This window comes from Coregonus lavaretus, assembly GCF_964263955.1.
Source record: "Coregonus lavaretus genome assembly, chromosome: 11".
Classification (NCBI taxonomy): Eukaryota; Metazoa; Chordata; class Actinopteri; order Salmoniformes; family Salmonidae; genus Coregonus; species Coregonus lavaretus.
In genome coordinates this window covers 1,235,482-1,263,442 of record NC_139998.1, presented here as the reverse complement: position 1 = coordinate 1,263,442, position 27,961 = coordinate 1,235,482, and the positions used below count along the sequence as shown (strand labels likewise).

General features: G+C 42.0%; 1 protein-coding gene across 1 annotated transcript in view; it reads left to right on the top strand.

The window, feature by feature from the left end:
• magi2b (membrane associated guanylate kinase, WW and PDZ domain containing 2b) overlaps positions 1-27,961 on the top strand; it is a gene marked incomplete at its 3' end in the record, with an annotated part of 333,750 nt that overhangs the window by 167,024 nt on the left and 138,765 nt on the right. Inside the window, exons 5-6 of the mRNA XM_084171638.1 lie at positions 23,109-23,343; positions 26,309-26,388. Coding sequence (XP_084027764.1) covers positions 23,109-23,343; positions 26,309-26,388 — 315 coding nt within the window. The remainder of the gene's footprint in view (positions 1-23,108; positions 23,344-26,308; positions 26,389-27,961) is intronic.

Genomic DNA, 27,961 nt, shown 5'->3' with positions numbered 1-27,961 from the left:
TAAATATGGAAACAGGGAGTTTTTTTTTTTTTTTAAGTAAAATAAAATATGCAAATAGAATAAACATGAATTGTTTGAATGTCTGAAAATAGATGAATGTCCCTTTAAAGCCGATTACCTGATCTGAATCAGTCACAGGAACCGGAGGGTGGGGAGCTTGGTTGTGCAGAGCCAGACGCAGGGCTGAAGAGGTCGGGGCTAGGTAGTGCAGGAGAAGCCATTTTCACCAGTTTCCTCATATCTATGAGGAGCCCAGGCACATCTGTAATACATTGATTAGATTGAAGATAAGTTTAGTAGTGAAATAACATCTTTCAGAGGTGTGCTACTGCAGATGTGAAAACCTTATAGTTTCTGTGAATATAAGACGAAACAGCCAACCTGGTTCAGCTCATTTACCGACATTGGCAAACATGCCTCACACAAGCATTACTAAAATAGTGAAATATGGGTGGGCATTGATGTTCAGAATGAAACGACTGACTGGTTTGTAGCATCACTCAGACATCAATTGGGTCCATACAAACAACAAATGTGTGTGGGGTGGGGTTACCTAGGGGTAAAACATTATTAGTAGCCATGGTATCAGTTAGCGTTCAATGCTGAATAAGGGGGGAAGTCTATTTTTTTTTTTTAACAGTTAAGCGGCACAGACGCTGGTTTTTGCCCCTGTTTAGTCCAGTGGATAAGAGTCAAGACTATTGCTCAGTATTACCTTGATGAACAATCTCCTTCCATGTGTCATTCTGCTGTTTCAGTTCTAAGTTCTCCTGTTTAAGTTTGGAGATGTCCTGCTCCAATTCATCCACTCTGTTCGTGAGCTTAACACTGTCTGATGACCGGTACTGTTTTAGGAACTCTTCAGCTGATTTCTTCCTTGTCACCTTTGACTTCTGGGTATCATATGATTGACAATATGGGTGAATGACAAATGCTGACAATCACTTTTCATTGAACACAAGATGGACACTTTTGTAGCTGTAATAAAACCTAAATGAGTAAATGAACCTTACCTTTGGCTGCAAGGCGGTCAGGTTATCTATGTCAGTTGAGTCGTCTAACTCTTTTACGAGAGCAGAAATCAGTGAAACAGATATCAGAGCACAAGTCAGAATTGGGGCTAGCAACAGTAGATGGGCCAGGGTGTACATGCACATTTCTAGATATCATCAGCAGTAATACAATCAGGGCACGGCAGATGACAGGGAGAGCTCTGCAGTGTTGATATTTTATGACATTTCAGATGGCAACAAGATCATGTTGGACAGCAATTTCATCAGGTAACATGAGTACAAAGCCGGCGATAGATGGTTAAGAATATGATGGGAGGCCAAGAGTCTGTGTAATCAATAGAGAGTCAGAGTCCAGATTAGATTGAAGATAAGTTTAGTAGTGAAATAACATCTTTCAGAGGTGTGCTACTGCAGATGTGAAAATCTTATAGTTTATGTGAATGTAAGACAAAACAGATGCCCTCTTGCTCTGCTTGGGAGCCTGGGGTTGGACATCGTTATCACTGGCGAGTGATTTCATCTTGCTTGTTGTGTGGAATCGGTTGTCTGAAGCAAATACAAGGTAGAAGAAGACATTTACCAGAGTTAGTCTAAATGCCTGGCATAACTTAGCGTGGATGATGGACTACCATGAGGGAAAGGGGGATACCTATTCAGTTGTACAACTGAATACATTCAACTTAAATGTGTCTTCCACATTTAACCCAACTCCTCTGAACCAGAGAAGTGCGGGGGGCTGCCTTAATCGACATCCATGTCATTGGTGTCCGGGGTTGCAGTTGTTGTTTGGGGTTAACTGCCTTGCTCAGGGTCAGAATGACATATTTTTACCTTGTCGGCTCGTGGATTCAATCCAGCAACCTTTCTGTTATTGGCCCAACACTCCTACATGCCAGGCTTGCTGCCGCACCCTCTATGGACAACAGTTGCAAAAATTCCAATAAAACTCCATCTACAGACCAACACCCATGCAATGGAACTCTTATTTTTATGCCTGACCAAATAAAATGTGGGTATGGGTAGTGGTTCACATGATGTTATTACCTAACCTGTTAAATTTTTACATTTACATTTTAGTCATTTAGCAGACGCTCTTATCCAGAGCGACTTACAGTTTTTTAGTGAGTGCATATATTTTTCATACTGGCTCCCTGTGGGAATCGAACCCACAACCCTGGTGTTGCAAGTGCCATGTTCTACCAACTGAGCTACAGGATGCCCCCATTTGATTATTCTATCCTTGTTAACTTGAAAAACATCTTCCACCTGACATTTTGCAGAGTTAACTATTTTTTCCTGATGTTCCTGTGTGGACTTTTTTTTAATCCTATCTCAATACTTTAGCCAACTTTATTCTCATAAAAGTTACTACAAGTGAAGAAGGTGTGCACAAAGCATTATGGGCCAACCAAAATGTCCCCTGGGTGCTGACGTAGGGCAATTTTTTGTTATTTCCTCCACTAATGGTTAACGTTAGGATTTGGGGAGGGGAGGCTGATCCTAGATCAGCATCTAAGGCAGGGATGGGCAACTCCAGTCCTCAGGGGCTTAAATAAATAACCATGCATATCTGAAGCAGACAATTTCTACTTACTGCTGACAAAAATGACATTGCTATTATAATGGTGCCACCTTCCTGGCGGCTTCTTCCCCGGCCTCCACTCAATTATGGCAGGATAGTCATCAAGTGTGCTGTCATTGTATCACCTTTTAGCATCTGTCTTGACCTCGCTGTACCTCCCTTGAGTGCCCCCCTCACTCCACCGCACAACAGCAAACTTTCGGTCCATGCTGAATGAGTGAAACATAGTTCTCACTATCTTTACATGACTAGAGCAGAACGTTAGCTAACATTAGTGTGCGCCAATTCTTAGAAACATTTGCTGGCTAGCTAGCTAATGTTAAGTTAGCTAGCGTTAGCCATGCAGACATGTGCAATGTCAGCAGTCTTCTTATCTTATCTTTCCATTTCATGTGAATTTAATGTGAAATCGTGGGAACACATTTGTATTGTTAACTTACCTATCTTCGTCTCCTTGTACTTTCCGCTTGTCGTAGGGGTGACTCGTTGACTGCCAAATTTCTAATTTCTCTAGCTACGTCACCCTTACGTTTCTACTTAAAGGGACCCGCACAAGATATAGGCAAAAAATACGAAGCTAGCTAGCTATCTAAAGCTAAGGGAGTGATTGTCATTACGAATTAGAATAATTATGCCAAAAATAAAGTATTCCACTAACACAGAAGAACGACAGAGATGGAGTTCACAAAAATACTTTGACAAGATGGAAACTACGGTGAGTGTTAACATTTGCTAACAACCTAACTTAGCTAGCTAGCTGGCATTCACTTGTTTAGCTCATACATGTTTCCACGGCACAAGCGACACATTTCATATAGCAATCTAGCTACCATTAAGAAGTTATACATTATCTTGTAATTAAGAGGTAACGCTAGTTTAAATCAAGTTAATTCGCTGGCGAGCTGGCTTGAGGATTTAGCTAGCTAGTAGATAATCTTTGCTAGCTACTGTCAACCAGTTAGCCCAGAACACTGAACAGATCGCCAATTCTGACTTTATCTTGGATGGACATGCTCACAATCCTAATCTGCCACAAAATATATATATATATATATATAATTGTATGAGCATTTCCAGAACCTAACAGACCTCGGATGTAGTAAAGAAATAAACACCAACTTTAATGGGCCACAAAATGTGAGTACTCATCTTTTGATAGGACTGACACAGTTGTTATAGTGCTGTGCAAAATTGATATGATGTTCAGAAGCATATTTATAACGTTTTTATTAAGTATTTTACATGTTGTCACTTACAGGACTTGCAAGAGATGCAACATCAATCAGAGAAGCAGAGACAAGCAGCTGTCTTCACATTGACTGCGGTGAGTGGGACCTACAGTGCCTTCAGAAAGTATTCAGAGATTTGTTTTCCCCTCATCAATCTACATACAATACCATAATGACAAAGCAAAAACAGGTTTTTAGAAATGTGTGCTAATTTATAAAAAAATAACAATGGAAATATCACATTTACATAAGTATTCAGACCCTTTACTCAGTACTTTGTTAAAGCACCTTTGGCAGCGATTACAGCCTCAAGTCTTCTTGGGTGTGATGCTACAACCTTGGCACATTCTTCTCTGCAGATCCTGTCAAGCTCTCTCAAGTTGGATGGGGAGCGTTGCTGCACAGCTATTTTCAGGTCTCTCCAGAGATGTTCGATCGGGTTCAAGTCCAAGCTCTTGCTGAGCCACTCAAGGACATTCAAAGACTCGACCCGAAGCCACTCCTGCATTGCCTTGGCTGTGTGCTTAGGGTCGTTGTCCTATTGGAAGGTAAGCCTTCGCCCCAGTCTGAGGTCCTGAGCACTCTGGAGCATGTTTTCATCAAGCATCTCTGTTCTTTGCTCCGTTCATCTTTGCCTGGATCCTGACTAGTCTCCCAGTCCATGCTGCTGAAAAACATCCCCACAGCATGGTGCTGCCACCACCATGATTCACCGTAGGGATGGTGCCAGGTTCCCTCCAGACCTGACGCTTGGCATTCAGGCCAAATAATTCAGTCTTGTTGCTCATGGTCTAAGAGTCTTTAGGTGCCTTTTGGCAAACTCCAAGCGGGCTGTCATGTGCCTTTTACTGAGGAGTGGCTTCCGTCTAGCCACTCTACCATAAAGTCCTGATTGGTGGAGTGCTGCATAGATGGTTGTCCTTCTGGAAGGTTGTCCCATCTCCACAGAGGAACTCTCCCTGTGCAAGGCTGGGTGGCCAGCTCTAGGAAGAGTATTGGTGGTTCCAAACTTCATCCATTTAAGAATGATGTAGGCCACTGTGTTCTTGGGGACCTTCAATGCTGCATAAATGTTTTTGTACTCTACCCCAGATCTGTGCCTCGACACAATTCTGTCTCGGAGCTCTACGGACATTTTCTTTGACCACGTGGCTTGGTTTTTGCTCTGACATGCACTGTCAGCTGTGGGACCTTATATAGACAGGTGTGTGCCTTTCCAAATCATGTCCAATCAATTGAATTTACCACAGGATGACTTCAATGAAGTTGTAGAAACATGTCAAGGATGATCAATGCAAACAGGATGCACCGGAGCTCAATTCCGAGTCTCATAGCAAAGGGTCTGAATACTTATGTAAATAAGGTATTTCTGTTTTTTAGATTTAATACATTTGCAGATATTTCTAAAAATCTGTTTTCACTTTGTTATTATGGGGTATTTATTGTGTGTAGATTGCTGAGGATTTTTATTGATTTTTAATCACTTTTAGAAAAAGGCTGTAACGTAGCAAAATATGGAAAAAGTCAGTGGGTCTGAATACTTTCCGAAGGCACTGTATATATAGCTAGTTAATTATATAATAATAATAATAATAATAATAATAATAATAATTAATAATAATAATAATAATAATAATAATAATAAATAATATAATAATGATAATAATAATAATAATAATAATAATAATAATAATAATAATATAATAATTATAATAAATAATATAATAATAAATAATATGGCATTTAGCAGACGCTTTTATCCAAAGCGACTTACAGTCATGCGTGCATACATTTTTGTGTATGGGTGGTCCCGGGGATCGAACCCACTATCTTGGCGTTACAAGCTTCGTGCTCTACCAGCTGAGCTACAGAGGACCACACCTGGTTGCCCCAATCAAGTGATTGTTTGTTAAGGTCTCTTATGTGGCCCATTTGGTAGATTGGCATTATACATCATTGTAAGTTATCCAAAACAGTAAAATATGTTAGTATTACCACAGGGTCAACTAGTATTTATTTCTCTCTCTCTCACCCGCTCCCCCTCTTTCTCTCTTTCTCTCTCTCGCGCACCTTTAGAGGAAGGACATTTCTTTATTTCTCTCACACTCTCTCGTGCTCTCTCTCTCCCTCTCATGTTTTTCAAATCATGAGCGCACCCAACAGAGTAAAGCCTTGATATGATACCATTATTGGCATGTTTTTTAATGAGTTGTTTATTTCTCTCTTACCAATCTCTTACACAGTTCCAGCAAGCAAGTATTTTTTTGAGAAGCCACTAACTGGTATTGTAGATCAACTTGAACGTCATCATTACTGCAGAGTATGTACGAAGTACATTGGCAATTCACAAACTAAAGAAGAAACACCCACGTGTGTCATGTTCCTCATCCGTAACAGTGAAAAACTGTTTAGAGGAAGGACATTTCTTTATCAATGTCCTATTGAAGGATCAACTGAAATATATTCTTGAGAATCAGGGTATGCATGAGCTATGTTTTCGTTCTGATGACAGTAGTAGACATGTAATGCATGTTATACAACGGTTGGGTCTAATCCTGAATGCTGATTGGTTAAAACCACATTCCAGCCACTGTCTATTCCACAAGTTACCACTGGCTAAATCTATGAAGTTAAAATGCCTATTTACTCTGTTCCATCTGACTGTGCCATCCACTGTCTCATCAGCCCAGCCAGGCACTTTATAAACTTGATCTCCATTATAAAAGCATCTAGACATTATCTCACATTTCTTTTAGACTAACATTTAGTTTTCAACAGCCGATATTTGTATAAACCTTGCTGTCTGTCTCTCCGACATTTGCAACATTGTTTCAATATTCAAAATCAGTCTCCAGCTGTCCCATAGTAATGAACGTGTCAGGAGTCGGGACGAGACAGACAGGCAGGCAGCATTTCTCAACCAGTCGAAATGAATCAGCTGGCATCATTTTTATGGATATATACAAATAAATGCTAATTGAAAAAGGTCAAACGAAACGAAGTGCAGCTAGTTTGCAGTCTTTCCAGCTTCAGTTTTAAGTGATTGTGTTAGCTGTGTTGTTGGCTAGCTCCTCTGAACATCAGTGTCCTGACGATTGAGCACAATTTCTATGCCAGGCGAAATCACGCCTCATTAGCTCATTGTTATGGATGTATCCAAATAAATGTCACTAGAAAACAGCTTAAACAAATGCAAATGTGGCTACTTTGCTGTTATTCTGGCTGCACTTTTTGACGTGGCTAGCTAGGAAGCAAGGGATAAGAACGTTGCCAGCCAGTATGGCAATGAAACATTTAGAAAGAACGACTGGGTCGCGTCCATAGATACAGAACAAAAGGACTGAACGACTGGGTTGTGTCTCAAGTAACCGAACCGATATAACAAACGACCAGCCAGCTTGGGTAGCAACCCTAGATTTGTGTCGGGACTATATCTTGTGGAAGGATAAAACAGCATGAATAAATTTATCAAAATAACATTTTTTATTAAAATATGTAAATCATTATTTGAATCTGTTGGTAGCCCGTTGTATAAAAGTGATAATGCCCTCGAAGCCGGTGTTTGGAGGATATATTGGCACGGTTTGCCGGCCCGGCCGAGGAGTAGGGTTGAGCCGAGCATTCTGACCCAACAACAGGAGTCAACCACTCAAGCTAACTGGCTAATGTTGGCTAGCTTGCTAGTTACTTCCAGACATAAATGAGGGAACAGCTCACTGACCATTTTACTCGCCCTAGCAGAGCTGGTTAGGCTGTTTTTATGTTATCCAGAGCATTGTTGACTGCAACTGTGCTGCTGGCAACAATTGAATTATGCTTTTTTGCCAACATTTACTGACACCGGCCATAGTCAACGGGTGTTGAGCGTTCGTAAATGTGTCACTTATTCTGCGCTCTGGCACACTCAGATGAGTGCTCTGAAATTGGAGTAGATAGCCAGAGCGAATTTACCAGCTACGTCTATCGACAGTTGTCGCAGTGACATCATGAACATTCTATTTAAATGGTTAATTGCATAGTGGAGTCTTTTGTTTAGACATGAACCATAATCCCAACTCCTAACTTTACTACCCTGCATGAATCTGCAGATAGCTAACCAACCAGGTTCAATGTTAGCTAGCTAGCTAACATTAGGCTGTAACTAGCAATGCAAATGGCTCTGAGATATGAATAATATTACTACACAGATCATACACGTAACGTTAGCTAGCGAGCCAGCCAGGTAATGTTAGCTAGCGAGCCAGCCAGCTAACGTTAGCTAGTTAGCTAAGAGTAACTTGAAATGAAAACTACTTTGACTAAATTATAAACATGTAATATCTGAAAATGTAGCTAGATAGACTCTTACCCGTGTACATGGATGGATGCTTCTCCCTCTCTGTCACGGATGCCATGGTTGCCTTAGTTTGAAGATGTAATCGGGAGACAGGTGTTTTATTCAACAGCCTTCTGTGTGTTCTCTTTTCGACTCCATAATTTTCTCCATCTCCTTAGCTATCATACTCTAATTCCACCGTGCATTCAACTGATTTCAAAACTCAGTCATCAAGAAAGTGGAGAGCAACACCTTTGCAGTTATACTACGCAATATCTTTCAAAAAAGCTGTGTTAGAAAGGATTACCTACACATACTGACCAGTTCATGTTATAGACAGAAGCGTGCTACATGGCAGACCAATCCGAGCTCATCTCTCAGCATGTCCAGTGTTACTAGAATTGTTTAACAAACTATTTATGTGTCTCTGTGCGTCTCCCAAAAGGATCAAGAAACGGACAGAGTCCCGGTCTGCATGGTCAGAGATCTTTATTCAGTGAGAATTCTGCCATCACAATTTCAGAGTCCATCTTTTATACTCATACGTCATACAAAAATCCCTCCCCTCTTTAGGCAGGCTGTAGTTTTCCACTTTATAATTGCTCTCCTGACCATCAGTTCACACACACACAAACACATACACACACACACACTCACATGCATACACACACACATACATACACACACATGCATTCCTTAGTTATCGCCGTCCTCATACTCCTTAAAAAGCCTAACCGTTTCTCTCCTCCCTAAATTGGGAGGCCTCTCCCATCAATCCTATTAGCCAACGTTCAATCTTTTGAGAATAAAATTGACGATTTAAGATTACGGTTATCCTACCAACGGGACATTAAAAACTGTAATATCTTATGTTTGACGGAGTCGTGGCTGAACGACAACAATGACAACATTCAGCTAGCAGGCTATACGCTACATCGGCAGGACAGAACGGCAGACTCTGGTAAGACAAGGGGCGGCGGTCTGTGTATATTTGTAAACAACAGCTGGTGCACAAAATCAAATACTAAGGAAGTCTCAAGGTTTTGCTCGCCTGAGGTAGAGTATCTTATGATAAGCTGTAGACCACACTATTTACCAAGATAGTTTTCATCAATATTTTTCATAGCTGTCTATTTACCACCACAAACCAATGCTGGCATTAAGATTGCACTGAATGATTTGTACAAGGCCATTAATCAACAGGAAAACGCTCATCCAGATGCAGCGCTCCTAGTAGCCGGGGACTTTAATGCAGGGAAACTTAAATCCGTTCTACCTAATTTCTACCAGCATGTTAAATGTGCTACCAGAGGGGAAAAAACTCTAGACCACCTTTACTCCACACACAGAGACGCATACAAAGCTCTCCCTCGCCCTCCATTTGGCAAATCTGACCATAACTCTATCCTCCTGATTCCTGCTTATAAGAAGCAAAAACTGAAGCAGGAAGCACCAGTGATTCGGCTAATAAAAAAGTGGTCAGATGACGCAGATGCTAAGCTACAGGACTGTTTTGCTAGCACAGACTGGAACATGTTCCGGGATTCTTCAGACAGCATTGAGGAGTACACCACATCAGTCACTGGCTTCATCAATAAGTGCATCGATGATGTCGTCCCCACAGTGACCGTACGTACATACCCCAACCAGAAGCCATGGATTACAGGAAACATCCGCACTGAGCTAAAGGGTAGAGCTGCCGCTTTCAAGGAACGGGACTCTAACCCGGACGCTTATAAGAAATCCCGCTATGACCTCCGACGAACCATCAAACAGGCAAAGAGTCAATACAGGTCTAAGATTGAATCATACTACACTGGCTCTGACGCTCGTCGGATGTGGCAGGGCTTGAAAACTATTACAGACTACAAAGGGAAGCACAGCCGCGAGATGCCCAGTGACACAAGCCTACCAGACGAGCTAAACCACTTCTATGCTCGCTTCGAGGCAAGCAACACTGAAGCATGCATGAGAGCACCAGCTGTTCCGGACGACTATGTGATCACGGTCTCCGTAGCCGATGTGAGTAAGACTTTTAAGCAGGTCAACATTCACAAGGCCGCAGGGCCAGACGGATTACCAGGACGTGTACTCCGAGCATGTGCTGACCAACTGGCAAGTGTCTTCACTGACATTTTCAACATGTCCCTGACTGAGTCTGTAATACCAACATGTTTCAAGCAGACCACCATAGTCCCCGTGCCCAAGAACTCTAAGATAACCTGCCTAAATGACTACCGACCCGTAGCACTGACGTCTGTAGCCATGAAGTGCTTTGAAAGACTGGTCATGGCTCACATCAACAGCATAATCCCAGAAACCCTAGACCCACTCCAATTTGCATACCGCCCCAACAGATCCACAGATGATGCAATCTCTATCGCACTCCACACTGCCCTTTCCCACCTGGACAAGAGGAACACCTACGTGAGAATGCTATTCATTGACTACAGCTCAGCATTCAACACCATAGTGCCCTCTAAGCTCATCACTAAGCTAAGGATCCTGGGACTAAACACCTCCCTCTGCAACTGGATCCTGGACTTCCTGACGGGCCGCCCCCAGGTGGTAAGGGTAGGTAACAACACATCTGCCACACTGATCCTCAACACGGGGGCCCCTCAGGGGTGCGTGCTCAGTCCCCTCCTGTACTCTCTGTTCACCCATGACTGCATGGCCAGGCACGACTCCAACACCATCATTAGGTTTGCCGACGACACAACAGTGGTAGGCCTGATCACCGACAACGATGAGACAGCCTATAGGGAGGAGGTCAGAGATCTGGCCGTGTGGTGCCAGGACAACAACCTCTCCCTCAACGTGACCAAGACAAAGGAGATGATTGTGGACTACAGGGAAAAAAAAGAGGACTGAGCACGCCCCCATTCTCATCGACGGGGCTGTAGTGGAACAGGTTGATTGCTTCAAGTTCCTTGGTGTCCACATCACCAACGAACTATCATGGTCCAAACACACCAAGACAGTCGTGAAGAGGGCACGACAAAGCCTGGGCATGGGTCCTCAGATCCTCAAAAAATTCTACAGCTGCACCATCGAGAGCATCCTGACTGGTTGCATCACCACCTGGTATGGCAACTGCTTGGCCTCTGACCGCAAGGCACTACAGAGGGTAGTGCGTACGGCCCAGTACATCACTGGGGCAAAGCTCCCTGCCATCCAGGACCTCTATACCAGGCGGTGTCAGAGGAAGAAGCCCTCAAAATTGTCAAAGACTCCAGCCACCCTAGTCATAGACTGTTCTCTCTGCTACCGCACGGCAAGCGGTACCGGAGTGCCAAGTCTAGGTCCAAAAGACTTCTCAACAGCTTCTACCCCCAAGCCATAAGACTCCTGAACAGCTAATCATGGCTACCCGGACTATTTGCACTGCCCCCCCACCCCATCCTTTTTACGCTGCTGCTACTCTGTTAAGTATTTATGCATAGTCACTTTAACTCTACCCACATGTACATATTACCTCAACTACCTCAACTAGCCGGTGCCCCCGCACATTGACTATGCAACGGTACCCCCCTGTATATATAGCCTCCCTACTGTCACTTTATTTTACTGTATATATAGCCTCCCTACTGTCACTTTATTTTACTTCTGCTCTTTTTTTCTCAACACTTTTTTGTTGTTGTTTTATTCTTACTTTTTTGTTTAAAATAAATGCACTGTTGGTTAAGGGCTGTAAGTTATGGAGGACTAAAAGTGCCACAATTAAATAAATAAATACACCATTAAATAATTACTTAAATGTGTCATTAATTAATTCAAATTAGAATTAAATACATAAATGTGTAATTAAATGTATCATTAATTAATTCAAATACCGATTCATTTTATGTAAAATACATATATAATTATTTCACTATTTACATTTACATTTCATGATCCTGCATTGCAGTGATTCATGAATTACTTAAAACTGTCAAACTGACCCATCAAAGTCAGTGGGCGGGGCTAACGCGAATCTAGTCTGATCCATTGCTTTGGTCTGAAGTAGAGTAGGCCAACCTGGATAGAGACAATGGAGGATCTCCGTGAACTTTCCAGGGAGTTGGTTAGAGACATTTTAAACTTAGCAGAGGATGTAGAAGCAGGACCTGCTGACATTATCCGGAATTGATTTGTCTTGGCTTGATGTAGAGGGTAACCAATCAGGCGTTAGGTTCCGCCTACCAACTTTTGATGGGTCAGTTTGACAGTTTTAAGTAATTCAGGAAGCACTCCAACGCAGGACCATGAAATGTAAATGTAAATAGTGAAATTATTATATATGTATTTTACATAAAATGAATCGGTATTTGAATTAATTAATGACACATTTAATAACACATTTATGTATTTAATTCTAATTTTAATTAATTAATGACACATTTAAGTAATTATTTAATGGTGTATTTATTTATTTAATTGTGGCACTTTTAGTCCTCCATAGTAAGTAAGCATTTCACTGTAATGTCTGCACCTGTTGTATTCGGCGCATGTGACCAATAAAATTTGATTTGATTTGATTTGATTTATCTTGGTTTCTCAGTTGTCTGTAGACAGTTCTCCTTGTCCTTTATTGTCTGGTCTAACTCTTACTCACATTGCTAAATAGTAGCTCAATGTCATAGTCTTTACTGGTCCTACACTCACACATTACCTGGTAGTAGATTCTAACACATCTCACACAGTTTCAGAGTGTAATAATTAGTCGTTAATAATTAATATATCATCCAGCCCACCCATTATCTCAGCCAATTATGGCTATTGGGAAGGTTCCTGTCTTTTTATAATAATAATAATAATAATAATATGCCATTTAGCAGACACTTTTATCCAAAGCGACTTACAGTCATGCGTGCATACATTTTTGTGTATGGGTGGTCCCGGGGATCGAACCCACTACCGCGCCGTGCTCTACCAGCTGAGCTACAGAGTTTTTCTGTGGCTAAACAAACTATGCTCGTAATTTAAATTTTTTATTCGTATTTACAGATGGCATACACATTTGTTATTAAGGCACATGAAAGTTCACATGTTCTAGAAGGCATTTCTGCCAAAAAACTATTTTTGATTTGTAAAAAAAAGTTTACGTTCAAATGGCTCTGCTGTGAAGTAGTGACGCGCGACATACACCTACTTTCCTGAAATAAGTCACATATATCCTCCAAACACCGGCTTCTCGGGCATAATCACTTAAATATAGGTGACGGCACTTTATAGCAGACCTTGAAGAGATATTGTGATGATTATTTCTTGTCTCTTACATTTAATTGTGATGGTGTACCAGTCTTTCAATCCTCCAAATTCAGTATTTGGCCAATACTGTGTTGTGTCAATGAAATACCCCCAGAGAGTAGAGATAAGCATATGCTTTTGTGTGGTTTGGATCCAAAAAGCTATATGACCTGCTACTTCAAGCCTTTTGTGGAGGAATGTGCCACTCTTATTATATTGTGTTTGTGATGCAGTAGCAAGACCGTTACTACTACAGAACTTCAAACAATTTCATGGAGAGGATGGTTGTGGACTCTGGGGTGGAACACACAAGGGGAAATTGAACATCAAGGGTTTACACATGTTTAGATAAGAAACCGAATGACAGAGATCACCAAACCACTGTGGAGATATGATAAATAGCTGAGACTGACGGCCAGACTATATTGGGCATAAAGGGCTCATCTCCCATTTTGGGTTTACCTAAGTTTGATTTGATCAATGGAATGGTCCCTGACTACATGCACTGTGTGTTACTTGGAGTGTGCAAACAGATGGCCACTTTATGGAGTGATTCCAAGAGCTATGCACACCATGGTACATTGGTACACAAACCCGGATAATTTACATACACCTTCTGTCTATAAAACCTCCAGGTAGTATTACTCGAGTTCCAAGATCAGTAACTGAACGCAAAATTCTGGAAAGCCCACAAGTGGCAACACTGACTTCTCTAGTATAGCTTGCCAGTCCTGAAAGGCATACTCCCACATATGTATCACTCTCATTGGGCCTTGCTGATAGAGGGAGTAAGCATTCTGTTGGGGTCTGAAATAAGTGCAGAGCAGATTGATTACGCCTACGAAGCATTAGTGTACTTTATTGGAGGTGTAGCATCACTGTACTGAGAAGAGCACATGACATTCAATGTTCATTCACTTCTGCCTCTAAGCCAAAGTGTAGTACGATGGGGTCCTTTGTGGGCCCACTCAGCCTTTATGTTTGAGGAGTTCAACGGATACCTCCTGAAACAAGTGAAGAGTAGTAATGCTTTAGCACAAGAAATATGCAAATGAGTGGTGTTGTCCCGTGCTTTCCCTCGTATAGCGAAGCCATTTCTAAAAAATGCTACTGCAGAAGTTAAAGATTTTGTTAACCTCTACGGGATCGGTGCCCCGTATACGGGACAGTTGAGCTAACATGTGCTAATGTGATTAGCATGACTGTAAGTAACAGCAAACTTTCTAGGACATAGACATGTCTTATATGGGCAAAAAGCTTAAATGTGTGTTAATCTATCTGCACTGTCCAATTTACAGTAGTTATTACAGTGAAGGATCCTGGGACTAAACACCTCCCTCTGCAACTGGATCCTGGACTTCCTGACGGGCCGCCCCCAGGTGGTAAGGGTAGGTAACAACACATCTGCCACACTGATCCTCAACACGGGGGCCCCTCAGGGGTGCGTGCTCAGTCCCCTCATGTACTCCCTGTTCACCCATGACCAACACCATCATTAAGTTTGCCGACGACACAACAGTGGTAGGCCTGATCACCGACAACGATGAGACAGCCTATAGGGAGGAGGTCAGAGACCTGGCTGTGTGGTGCCAGGATAACAACCTCTCCCTCAACGTGACCAAGACAAAGGAGATGATTGTGGACTACAGGAAAAAAAAGAGGACTGAGCACTCCCCCATTCTCATCGACGGGGCTGTAGTGGAACAGGTTGAGAGCTTCAAGTTCCTTGGTGTCCACATCACCAACAAACTATCATGGTCCAAACACACCAAGACAGTCGTAAAGAGGGCACGACAAAGCCTATTCCCCCTCAGGAGACTGAACAGATTTGGCATGGGTCCTCAGATCCTCAAAAAATTATACAGCTGCACCATCGAGAGCATCCTGACTGGTTGCATCACCGCCTGGTATGGCAACTGCTTGGCCTCCGACCGCAAGGCACTACAGAGGGTAGTGCGTACGGCCCAGTACATCACTGGGGCCAAGCTTCCTGCAATCCAGGACCTCTATACCAGGTGGTGTCAGAGGAAGGCCCTCAAAATTGTCAAAGACTCCAGCCACCCTAGTCATAGACTGTTCTCTCTGCTACCGCACGTCAAGCGGTACTGGAGTGCCAAGTCTAGGTCCAAAAAACTTCTCAACAGCTTCTACCCCCAAGCCATAAGACTCCTGAACAGCTAATCATGGCTACCCGTACTATTTGCACTGCCCCCCCACCCCATCTTTTGACGCTGCTGCTACTCTGTTAATTATTTATGCATAGTCACTTTAACTCTACCCACATGTAGATATTACTTCAACTACCTCAACTAGTCGGTTCCCCCGCACATTGACTCTGCACAGCTACCCCCCTGTATATATAGCCTCCCTACTGTTATTTTATTTTACTTCTGCTCTTTTTTTCTCAACACTTTTTTGTTGTTTTGTTCTACTTTTTGATTAAAAATAAATGCACTGTTGGTTAAGGGCTGTAAGTAAGCATTTCACTGTAATGTCTGCACCTGTTGTATTCGGCGCATGTGGCCAATAAAATTTCAGAAGAAATGTATTTGTTTCTGGCCATTTTGAGTCTGTAATAGAACCCACAATTGCTGATGCTCCAGATACTCAACTAGTCTCAAGAAGGCCAGTTTTATTGCTTCTTTAATCAGCACAACAGTTTTCAGCTGTGCTAACATAATTGCACAATGGTTTTCTAATGATCAATTAGCCTTTAAAATGATAAACTTGGATTAGCAAACACAACGTGCCATTGGAACACAGGACTGATGGTTGCTGATAATGGGCCTCTGTATGCCTATGTAGATATTCCATAACAAATCAGCAGTTTCCAGCTACAATAGTCATTTACAACATTAACAATGTCTACACTGTAATTCTGATCAACTTAATGTTATTTTAATTGTCAAAAAAATTGATTTTCTTTAAAAAACAATGACGTTTCTAAGTGACCCCAAACTGTTGAACGGTAGTGTATATTATCCTACATTAATTTCACATTTCCACAATCTTCAAAGTTTTTCCTTTCAAATGGTATCAATAATATGCATATCCTTGCTTCAGGTCCTGAGCTACAGGCAGTTAGATTTGGGTATGTCATTTTAGGCGAAAATTGAAAAGAAAGGGTCCGATCCTTAAGAGGTTAATGAAATGAGAACTGTAAAGCAACATGTCAAGAAGTTCACTGAGGTCACTGCCCTTGGGTCACCAAACGTAAGAGTCCTATCGGATTGTGATTGAGCTGCCCTCGACATGGTGAGAGAGGTTCCCGTGAACTGTGTGGTGAGATGCTACAAGATAATTGCTGTAAATGGAGAAATAGTTAATGGTCAGACCTACAGCAAAACAAAACAAAGAAACAACTCCATAGTTATTTTAAGGTGGGAGTATTTTTAGAATCTCCCACTTTCTTAACATGGCCATTACACTGTGCAGAAGTTGGCCAGAGGGTCTATGATCAGAACTCCACTGACCTACATGTCAACCATCCACTTCCCAACAGGCTTTCACAAAGCCATAAACACGAACCAGGTAGTCAGACCATGCATGTATATTCAGTGTCCGCAGTCCAGCTCCATTGTATATAGGTTAATATAGACATATTAGATAAAATGATTGTGAACCAAATGTGAAGAATGTCACATTTTTATCACAATCAAATTCTATGGATTCAAAACAAAGGTTGGTTTGGTTTTGTAGACTTTCCATTGACACACAGAAAATCTGTCTACAATAGAAATAAGGAAAGGTGAATACATAGTAGGAAAACGGTATAGGCCTCATTCCACACCAAAGCACAGCTCTAAATTGGAAGTTTACATTGTTGGAGTAACCCAAAATTACATATAAGTATCCTAACTTCTTTCTCTGCATCTCTGCAGGTCCGCAATATTGTAAAACATCATAACAATTAGACAGTACCCATTGCCTAGATCTTTCCATATGTTGTACATGGTACAACACTGATGGGATGGTTTAGAATGAAATGCAGAAGTATTTACTGGTTGCTGGAAACAGTGAACACAACTGCACACATTTCTTTTCTGATGAAAAGAATGTGCAAATATTCTGTGAACAAAACACTTAACAGTGAATTTTGTATTTACTGGTGATAATTGCATTTAATGTTTGGCAAAAGGTGGTCTAAGATAGTCATGGAGAGGTCCGTCCTTGCACCCAAATATGAAATGTGAACTTCCTACTGAACACAAATACAATTAATCATGAAATTAGCTTCTGTACTTGTTATTACTATGATCCAAGTGCTTTGAAATGTGTATGTTCCATGTATGTAAGACCTTACATGTCTCTCAAATGATTTTTATACAACACATGCACCATTTCTGTTTTGCTAAAGCTTGCCCACCCCATACAGTGAGGGAAAAAAGTATTTGATCCCCTGCTGATGTTGTACGTTTGCCCACTGACAAAGACATGATCAGTCTATACTTTTAATGGTAGGTTTATTTGAACAGTGAGAGACCGAATAACAACATCAAAATCCAGAAAAAAATCATGTAAAAAATGTTATAAATTGATTTGCATTTTAATTAGGGAAGGAGAAATAACTTATTTCAAAAAATTCTACAAAATAAATAACGGAAAAGTGGTGCAGGCATGTGTATTCACCCCCTTTGCTATGAAGCCCCTAAATAAGATCTGGTGCAACCAATTACCTTCAGAAGTCACATAATTAGTTAGATTGCACACAGGTGGACTTTATTTAAGTGTCACAAGTATATATACACCTGTTCTGAAAGGCCCCTGAGTCTGCAACACCACTAAGCAAGGGGCACCACCAAGCAAGTGGCACCATGAAGACCAAGGAGCTATCCAAACAGGTCAGGGACAAAGTTGTGGAGAAGTACAGATCAGGGTTGGGTTATAAAAAAATATCAGAAACTTTGAACATCCCACGGAGCACCATTAAATCCATTATTAAAAAATGGAAAGAAAATGGCACCACAGCAAACCTGCCAAGAGAGGGCTGCCCACCAAAACTCACGGACCAGGCAAGGAAGGCATTAATCAGAGAGACAACAAATAGACCAAAGATAACGCTGAAGGAGCTGCAAAGCTCTCACAGACCTGTAACTTCTTCTTTAAGAGGCTCCTCTGTCCTCCACTCGTTACCTGTATTAATGGCACCTGTTTGAACTTGTTATCAGTACCAAAGACACCTGTCCACAACCTCATACAGTCACACTCCAAACTCCACTATGGCCAAGACCAAAGAGCTGTCAAAGGACACCAGAAACAAAATTGTAGACATAAGCAGCTTGGTTTGAAGAAATCAACTGTGGGAGCAATTATTAGGAAATGGAAGACCACTGAATCTCCCTCGATCTGGGGCTCCACGCAAGATCACACCACGTGGGGTCAAAATGATCACAAAATCCCAGAACCACACGGGGGGACCTAGTGAATGACCTGCAGAGAGCTGGGACCAAAGTAACAAAGCCTACCATCAGTAACACCTCAAGGGACTCAAATCCTGCAGTGAGAGACGTGTCCCCCTGCTTAAACCAGTACATCTCCAGGCCCGTCTGAAGTTTGCTAGAGTGCATTTGAATGATCCAGAAGATGATTGGGAGAATGTCATATGGTCAGATGAAATCAAAATATAACTTTTTGGTAAAAACTAAACTTGTCGTGTTTGGAGGACAAAGAATGCTGAGTTGCATCCAAAAAACACCATACCTACTGTGAAGCATGGGGGTGGAAACATCATGCTTTGGGGCTGTTTTTCTGCAAAGGGACCAGGACGACTGATGCTTGTAAAGGAAAGAATGAATGGGGCCATGTATCGTGAGTTTTTGAGTGAAAACCTCCTTCCATCAGCAAGGGCATTGAAGATTAAACGTGGCTGGGTCTTTCAGCATGACAATAATCCCAAACACACTGCCCGGGCAACGAAGGAGTGGCTTTGTAAGAATCATTTCAAAGTCCTGGAGTGGCCTAGCCAGTCTCCAGATCTCAACCCCATAGAAAATCTTTGGAGGGAGTTAGCTCAGTTGGTAGAGCATGGCGTTTGCAAAGCCAGGGTTGTGGGTTCGATTCCCACTGGGGGCCAGTGATATAAAAAAAAAAAAAATTATGCACTCACTAACTGTAAATCGCTCTGGATAAGAGCGTCTGCTAAATGACTAAAATGTAAATGTAAAATGAGTTGAAAGTCCGTGTTGTCCAGCGACAGCCCCAAAACATCACTGCTCTAGAGGAGATCTGCATGGAGGAATGGGCCAAAATACCAGCAACAGTGTGTGAAAACCTTGTGAAGACTTACAGAAAACATTTGACCTGTGTCATTGCCAACAAAGGGTATATAACAAAGTATTGAGAAACTTTTGTTATTGACCAAATACTTATTTTCCACCATAATTTGCAAATACATTCATTGAAAATCCTACAATGTGATTTATTTTATTTGTTCTCATTTTGTCTGTCATAGTTGACGTGTACCTATGATGAAAATTACAGGCCTCTCTCATCTTTTTCAGTGGGAGAACTTGCACAATTGGTGGCTGACTAAATACTTTTTTCCCCCACTGTATATATACACAGCTCTGGAAAAAATAAGAGATCACTGCACATTTTTCTTAAATCAGCATCTCTACATGTTTGATTGCCATTCCATTCCAGTGTATGTTGAATTCCAACACAGGCACACCTCATTCTACTGAATTAGGTACTGATTAGGTGATTACCTGAACCAAATGTTATTTAACAAGGAAAAATATAAAAACCACTGCTGTAGTCATCACTATCCTCTTGGAAAACGACTCTCTACTGACCGGGATTACCGTCAACTCATTCGAATGTCACTCAACAACCGTAGGATGACATCAAATTACCTACAAAAAGAATGGCAAACTGCAGCTGGGGTGAAGTACACGGCGAAGGATGGTTCGAAACAGGCTCCTAGGGGCAGGGCTGAAGTCGTGCAAAGCTAGAAAAAAGCCCTTCATCAATGAGAAGCAAAGAAGAGCCAGGCTGAGGTTTGCAAAAGACCATAAGGATTGGACCATAGAGGACTGGAGTAAGGTAATCTTCTCTGATGAGTCAAATTTTCAGCTTTGCCCAACACCTGGTTGTCTAATGGTTAGACGGAGACCTGGAGAGGCCTACAAGCCAGTGTCTCGCACCCACTGTGAAATTTGGTGGAGGATCAGTGATGATCTGGGGGTGCTTCAGCAAGGCTGGAATCGGGCAGATTTGTCTTTGTGAAGGACGCATGAATCAAGCCATGTACAAGGTTGTCCTGGAAGAAAACTTGCTTCCTTTTGCTCTGACATTGTTCCCCAACTCTGAGGATTGGTTTTTCCAGCAGGACAATGTGCCATGCCACACAGCCAGGTCAATCAAGGTGTGGATGGAGGACCACCAGATCAAGACCCTTTCGTGGCCACCCCAATCTCCAGACCTGAACCCCATTGAAAACCTCTGGAATGTGATCAAGAGGAAGATGGATGGTAGCAAGCCATCAAACATAGCCGAGCTGCTTGAATTTTTGTGCCAGGAGTGGCATAAAGTCACCCAACATCAATGTGAAAGACTGGTGGAGAGCATGCCAAGACGCATGAAAGCTATTCCACCAAATATTGATTTCTGAACTCTTGCTAAGTTAAAACATTAGTATTGTGTTGTTTAAACATGAACATTAACTTATTTTCTTTGCATTATTTGAGGTCTGACAACACTGCATATTTTTTGTTCTTTTGACCAGTTGTCATTTTCTGCAAATAAATGCTCTAAATGACAACATTGTTATTTTGACCAGTTGTCATTTTCTGCAAATAAATGCTCTAAATGAAAATATTTTTATTTGGAATTTGGAATGCGAGAAATGTTATATACAGTGGGGAAAAAAAGTATTAAGTCAGCCACCAATTGTGCAAGTTCTCCCACTTAAAAAGATGAGAGAGGCCTGTAATTTTCATCATAGGTACACGTCAACTATGACAGACAAAATGAGAAAGAAAAATCCAGAAAATCACATTGTAGGATTTTTAATGAATTTATTTGCAAATTATGGTGGAAAATAATTATTTGGTCAATAACAAAAGTTTCTCAATACTTTGTTATATACCCTTTGTTGGCAATGACACAGGTCAAACGTTTTCTGTAAGTCTTCACAAGGTTTTCACACACTGTTGCTGGTATTTTGGCCCATTCCTCCATGCAGATCTCCTCTAGAGCAGTGATGTTTTGGGGCTGTCGCTGGGCAACACAGACTTTCAACTCCCTCCAAGGATTTTCTATGGGGTTGAGATCTGGTGACTGGCTAGGCCACTCCAGGACCTTGAAATGCTTCTTACGAAGCCACTCCTTCATTGCCCGGGCGGTGTGTTTGGGATCATTGTCATGCTGAAAGACCCAGCCACATTTCATCTTCAATGCCCTTGCTGATGGAAGGAGGTTTATACTCAAAATCACACGATACATGGCTCCATTCATTCTTTCCTTTACACGGATCAGTCGTCCTGGTCCCTTTGCAGAAAAACAGCCCCAAAGCATGATGTTTCCACCCCCATGCTTCACAGTAGGTATGGTGTTCTTTGGATGCAACTCAGCATTCTTTGTCCTCCAAACACGACAAGCTGAGTGTTTACCAAAAAGTTATATTTTGGTTTCATCTGACCATATGACATTCTCCCAATCCTCTTCCTGATCATCCAAATGCACTCTAGCAAACTTCAGACGGGCCTGGACATGTACTGGCTTAAGCAGGGGGACACGTCTGGCACTGCAGGATTTCAGTCCCTGGCGGCGTAGTGTGTTACTGATGGTAGGCTTTGTTACTTTGGTCCCAGCTCTCTGCAGGTCATTCACTAGGTCCCCCCGTGTGGTTCTGTGATTTTTGCTCACCGTTCTTGTGATCATTTTGACCCCACGGGGTGAGATCTTGCTTGGAGCCCCAGATCGAGGGAGATTATCAGTGGTCTTGTATGTCTTCCATTTCCTAATAATTGCTCCCACAGTTGATTTCTTCAAACCAAGCTGCTTACCTATTGCAGATTCTTCCCAGCCTGGTGCAGGTCTACAATTTTGTTTCTGGTGTCCTTTGACAGCTCTTTGGCCTTGGCCATAGTGGAGTTTGCAGTGTGACTGTTTGAGGTTGTGGACAGGTGTCTTTTATACTGATAACAAGTTCAAACAGGTGCCATTAATACATGACAATACAGGTAACGAGTGGAGGACAGAGGAGCCTCTTAAAGAAGAAGTTACAGGTCTGTGAGAGCCAGAAATCTTGCTTGTTTGTAGGTGACCAAATACTTATTTTCCACCATAATTTGCAAATAAATTCATAAAAAATCCTACAATGTGATTTTCTGGATCTTTTTTCCTCAATTTGTCTGTCATAGTTGACGTATACCTATGATGAAAATTACAGGCCTCTCTCATCTTTTTAAGTGGGAGAACTTGCACAATTGGTGGCTGACTAAATACTTTTTTCCCCACTGTATGAAAACATTAAAAAATAATAATGTATGCACTCACTAACTACAAGTCACTCTGGATAAGAGCATCTGATAAATGACTAAAATGTAAATGTGTATATATATATATATATATATATATAATAAATGTACACTGTTTTGACCCCAAAGAAAGCTTAGGTGGCCCGCCCAAGGATTTCAATGGCAGAAAAATCCCTGTGAGATAGATGACAGAAGACCATACTGTATAAAGTGCTGAGCTTTAAAACTCTGCATTTGTTTCCATCTTCTCTACAGAGTCAAGCGAGCATGAGGACAAGAGCACGGATGCGTCAGAGGAGGTTTCTGCGGTGGATGTCCCCACCCTGCCCCCTGCCTTCACTGAGCCCCCCACAGAGGGAGAGGAGCCCTCCGAGGGGGAACCACCCAAATCGCCCCCCAAACTCCCCAAAGGAGATGAGGAAGAACTGGGACCCCTGCCCGACAACTGGGAGATGGCCTACACCGAGAAAGGAGAGGTCTACTTCATAGAGTAAGTGTGTGTTTTATTTTTTATTTATTTTTATTTTTTGGGGAGTACACATACACACACGGTCTCTCTTCCCCTTTCTATCTGTCTTTCTGATGAGGAGCAGAGGGCCTATTAGAGCATTTATGGCCATTTTATTCACCTTAAATAACCCCCTCCTGCCCACCCCCACTCCACATACACAGGGGATGGGACAAGGTACAGTGGGGCAGAAAGATCATTTATTGAACTACGCAGGGACCTAGGGGCTTTTTTTTTTTTTTTTTTGATTAAAGCAAAAGGAGCACTTGTAAGAGTTTTGGATGCTCCCAGCGTTTTCATTTTTGGGATGGAAAAACAGAGTGGGGAAACCAAGAAAATCCATTGTTTACGTTTGTCTGATGGGCGGGTAACTTCTGTTGTGGGTGAGATGCGGGAGCGGGCGGTGTAGTTCTACTCTGATTTGTATAGGGCAGAGCTCTGTGATCCTGTGTGTTCTCAGGTTCTGCTCACGGACCTTCCCAAACCCTCTCTGTCGCAGAGAAATTGACATTTCTCTGGCTTTTCAAGAACGGTTGCCGCCCCCCGGGGGGGTCGACGGTTTGCCTGTGGATTTTTATATAACGTTCTGGGTAATTATTGGACAGGACTTGTTTTGTGTATTGCATAAGGGGGAGGAGCTGCCGCTAAGCTGTAGAAGGGCGGCTTTGACTCTCCTGCCCAAAAAAAGGGGACTTGAGCGATCCTGCGGAAATCCCCATAACAATTAATTTTTTTGCATTGGATGCTTTGCACTTCCGCATCTGTGGTGAAAGGTGACAGAGCTAGTGCGGTGTTTGTCAGACCATGAGACATCCCGAAAATCCGTCTTCTCACAAAATCATCTGTAGCGTCTGCACGGTTTGATTTACATACTATTCTGACCCCTCTATGGAAAGATGAGACTCTCATAAACACAATGGTGTTCTCCACAAGCGTCTTGGAGTCTGAAGTCGGTACAGCCGATCTGCCAACTTCTGTCTGTAGCGTCCGAACAGTTTGGGCTACAAAGTAATGTGACCGTTATGTGGACAGGTAAGACTCTCATGAACACGTACACTACCTGTCAAAAGTTTTAGAACACCTACTCATTCAAGAGCTTTTCTTTATTTTTAGTATTTTCTACATATAATAATATAATAATAGTGAAGACATCAAAGCTATGAAATAGCCCATACACAGCCTGGAGGGGTGTTGGGTCATTGTCCTGTTGAAAAACAAATGATAGTCCCACTAAGCCCAAACCAGATGGGATGGCGTTTTGCTGCAGAATGCTGTGGTAGCCATGCTGGTTAAGTGTGCCTTAAATTCTAAATAACTCACAGACAGTGTCACCAGCAAAGCACCCCCACACCATAACACCTCCTCCATGTTTTAAGGTGGGAAATACACATGCGGAGGTCATCCGTTCACCCACACCACGTCTCACAAAGACACAGAGGTTGGAACCAAAAATCTCAAATTTGGACTCCAGACCAAAGGACACATTTCCACCGGTCTAATGTCCATTGCTCGTGTTTCTTGGCCCAAGCAGGTCTCTTCTTATTGGTGTCCTTTAGTAGTGGTTTCTTTGCAACAATTCGACCATGAAGGCCTGATTCACACAGTCTCCTCCCAACAGTTGATGTTGAGATGTGTCTGTTACTTGAACTCTGTGAAGTATTTATTTGGGCTGCAATTTCTGAGGCTGGTAACTATAATGAACTTATCCTCTGCAGCAGAGGTAACTCTGGGTCTTCCATTCCTTTGGCGGTCCTCATGAGAGCCAGTTTCATCAAAGCGCTTAATGGTTTTTGCGACTGCACTTGAAGAAACATTCAAAATTCTTGAAATGTTCCGTATTGACTGACCTTCATGTCTTAAAGTAATGATGGACTGTCATTTTTCTTTGCTAATTTGAGCTGTTCTTTACATAATATAATAATATCATTATAATAATATGCCATTTAGCAGACGCTTTTATCCAAAGCGACTTACAGTCATGCGTGCATACATTTTTTTTTTTTTTTGTGTATGGGTGGTCCCGGGGATCGAACCCACTACCTTGGCATTACAAGCGCCGTGCTCTACCAGCTGAGCTACAGAGGACCACAATGGACTTGGTCTTTTACCAAATAGGGCTATCTTCTGTATACCCCCCCTACCTTGTCACAACACAACACAACTGATTGGCTCAAACACATTAAGAAGGACATTTTTTCCACAAACTAATTTTTAAGAAGGCACACCTGTTAATTGAAATGCATTCCAGGTCACTACCTCATGAAGCTGGTTGAGAGAATACCAAGAGTGTGCAAAGCTGTCATTAAGGCAAAGGGTGGCTATTTGAAGAATATAAAATGTAAAATATATTTTGATTTGTTTAATACTTTTTTGGTTACTACATGATTCCATATGTGTTATTTCAAAGTTTTGATGTCTTCACTATTATTCTACAATGTAGAAAATAGTAGAAATAAAGAAAAACCCTTTAATGGGTATGTGTTCTAAAACTTTCGACCGGTAGTGTTCATGTTGGTTGTTTTGCTCAGGCATGCCCACAATACTTGTTTGAAGGTCCCCCGGTACCAATAAAAAATAAAAATAAATGGATGAATAAGGGGTTATATACATGTTTTAAAAAATTCCACTGTTTGCTGATCTTTCTTATATCTCTCAGATATAGGACAGACACTTCAGAACAAACCTCATTTTTAGGTGGGACTATCTGTTGTTCCATGTCACAGGAGGTTGGTGGCAACTTAATTGGGGAGAACAGGATCATGGTAATGGCTGGAGAGGAATTAGTTAAATATACGCTAAACACATGGGTTCCATGTGTTTGATGCTATTCCATTCTCTCAAACCCAGTGTTATTATTTAAAGGGATGGTCTCTGCACGAAATGAGAATGGCTCATTAAAGTAAGACAAAAAGTCAAAAGTCTCTCTCTTTTTCTCTCTCCTCTCTAGTCACAACACCAAAACCACGTCATGGCTGGATCCTCGGCTTGCAAAGAAGGCCAAACCACCTGAGGAGTGCAAAGAGGACGGTGAGTGTTTGTGTTATGTACAAATTCACATGTAGGTTGATGCATAAGGTTTCTCTCTTCTCTTCCTCTCCTCTCCAGTAAAGGACCTGTGTGTGATGGGAATTCTACTTGCTCTGTGGACTGTTAGCACAAACCCTGCTCTCTGGATTCCCCCTCCCCTATCTCTCTATCGTGCTTGCTCTTTTTCTCACTTGATCTGTTTCTGTCTGTCCTTCTTTCTCCCTTTCTTTGTATCTATTTTTATTCTCTCTCTCACGACCCTCCTTTGGAGTAATACCTGGGGAATGATCTTGATACCTGAAAAAAAGGAGTGAATTGCTGCCATATTGTCTCCACCTAACCACTCAGTATATTTTATTCTACATAAGAAAGGGCAAGGGGAATGAAGGAAAGGGCAATAAGACATAGGGAGGGCCCTGTGTTTAGCGCAATCATGTGACATAGTAAGATTTTATCCTGTATTTTAAGCCGTAGCCCTTTACACTCACAACCAGTATATGGGTTGAAAATGGCAGATTTGCATTAAAACCCCAGATGGTAGCATGACAATAGTCTTCAGAAATTAACTCAGTCTTTAAAACATTTTATCACAAACTGTATCAATCTGAAAACAAAAGTTCAAAGAAAGATATAGAGAATTTACTAAATAAGGTACATTTACCAATTACAAATGAACCAGATAAAATGTATATGGATAGAAACATTTACCGTAATTTTCGGACTATAAGCCGCGCCTTTTTTCCCATTTTTCGACCCTGCGGCTTATATAACGGTGCGGCTAATCTATGGATTTTTACAGCTAACGGCCACTAGAAGACCTCCTAAATCTATGGATTTTACAGGTTACAGTCCACCAACTTTAACTCTATGGGCTCTATGACCGGTCCGCGCACCCCACCTTTAAGCGGCGGGCTCCAGCAGGAAAAGCTGGAGGCCGGAAAAGAGTGAGACAGGTAGCGCGCAAAAGTAAAAGTGGAACCGAGAGTGGTACGAGAGACAGAACAAGAGACAGAACGAGAGCAAGACAGACAGACATTACGAGAGCGAGACAGTTTGTCTCTTTCCCGACAATCCCCTCTGTGCACGAACCCTTACATATGGTAATTAAACATTAAAACACCTGCAGCTTATAGTCCAGTGCGGCTTATATATGTACACATCATTCAATATCATTCAATTTAGCTGCTGCGGCTTATACTCCGGTGCGCCTTATAGTGAGGAAAATACGGTACCTAGGTGAGCTGGTGGAGGCCATTAATAGTCTACAAAACGGGAAATCTCCTGGTAATGATGGATTCCCAGTGGAATTTTACAGACACTTTCATCCCAAATTACTAAAGCCTATGTTACTTATGCTCACAGCAACTCTAGAGAAAATGTAACTTACCCAATCACTATGTTTGGCTACAATCACCCTACTTACAAAGAAAGATGCGACAACAGCTGGGCTGTGTGCTCCGCTGCTGGAGCCCACGTGTCTTCATAGATCAACCAGTTGTCAATGTTCGTCAGGAATCTTAAGCCTCTCCCCCATAGGGGGGCTAGGGCCGTTTCGGCACACTTCGTGAATGCC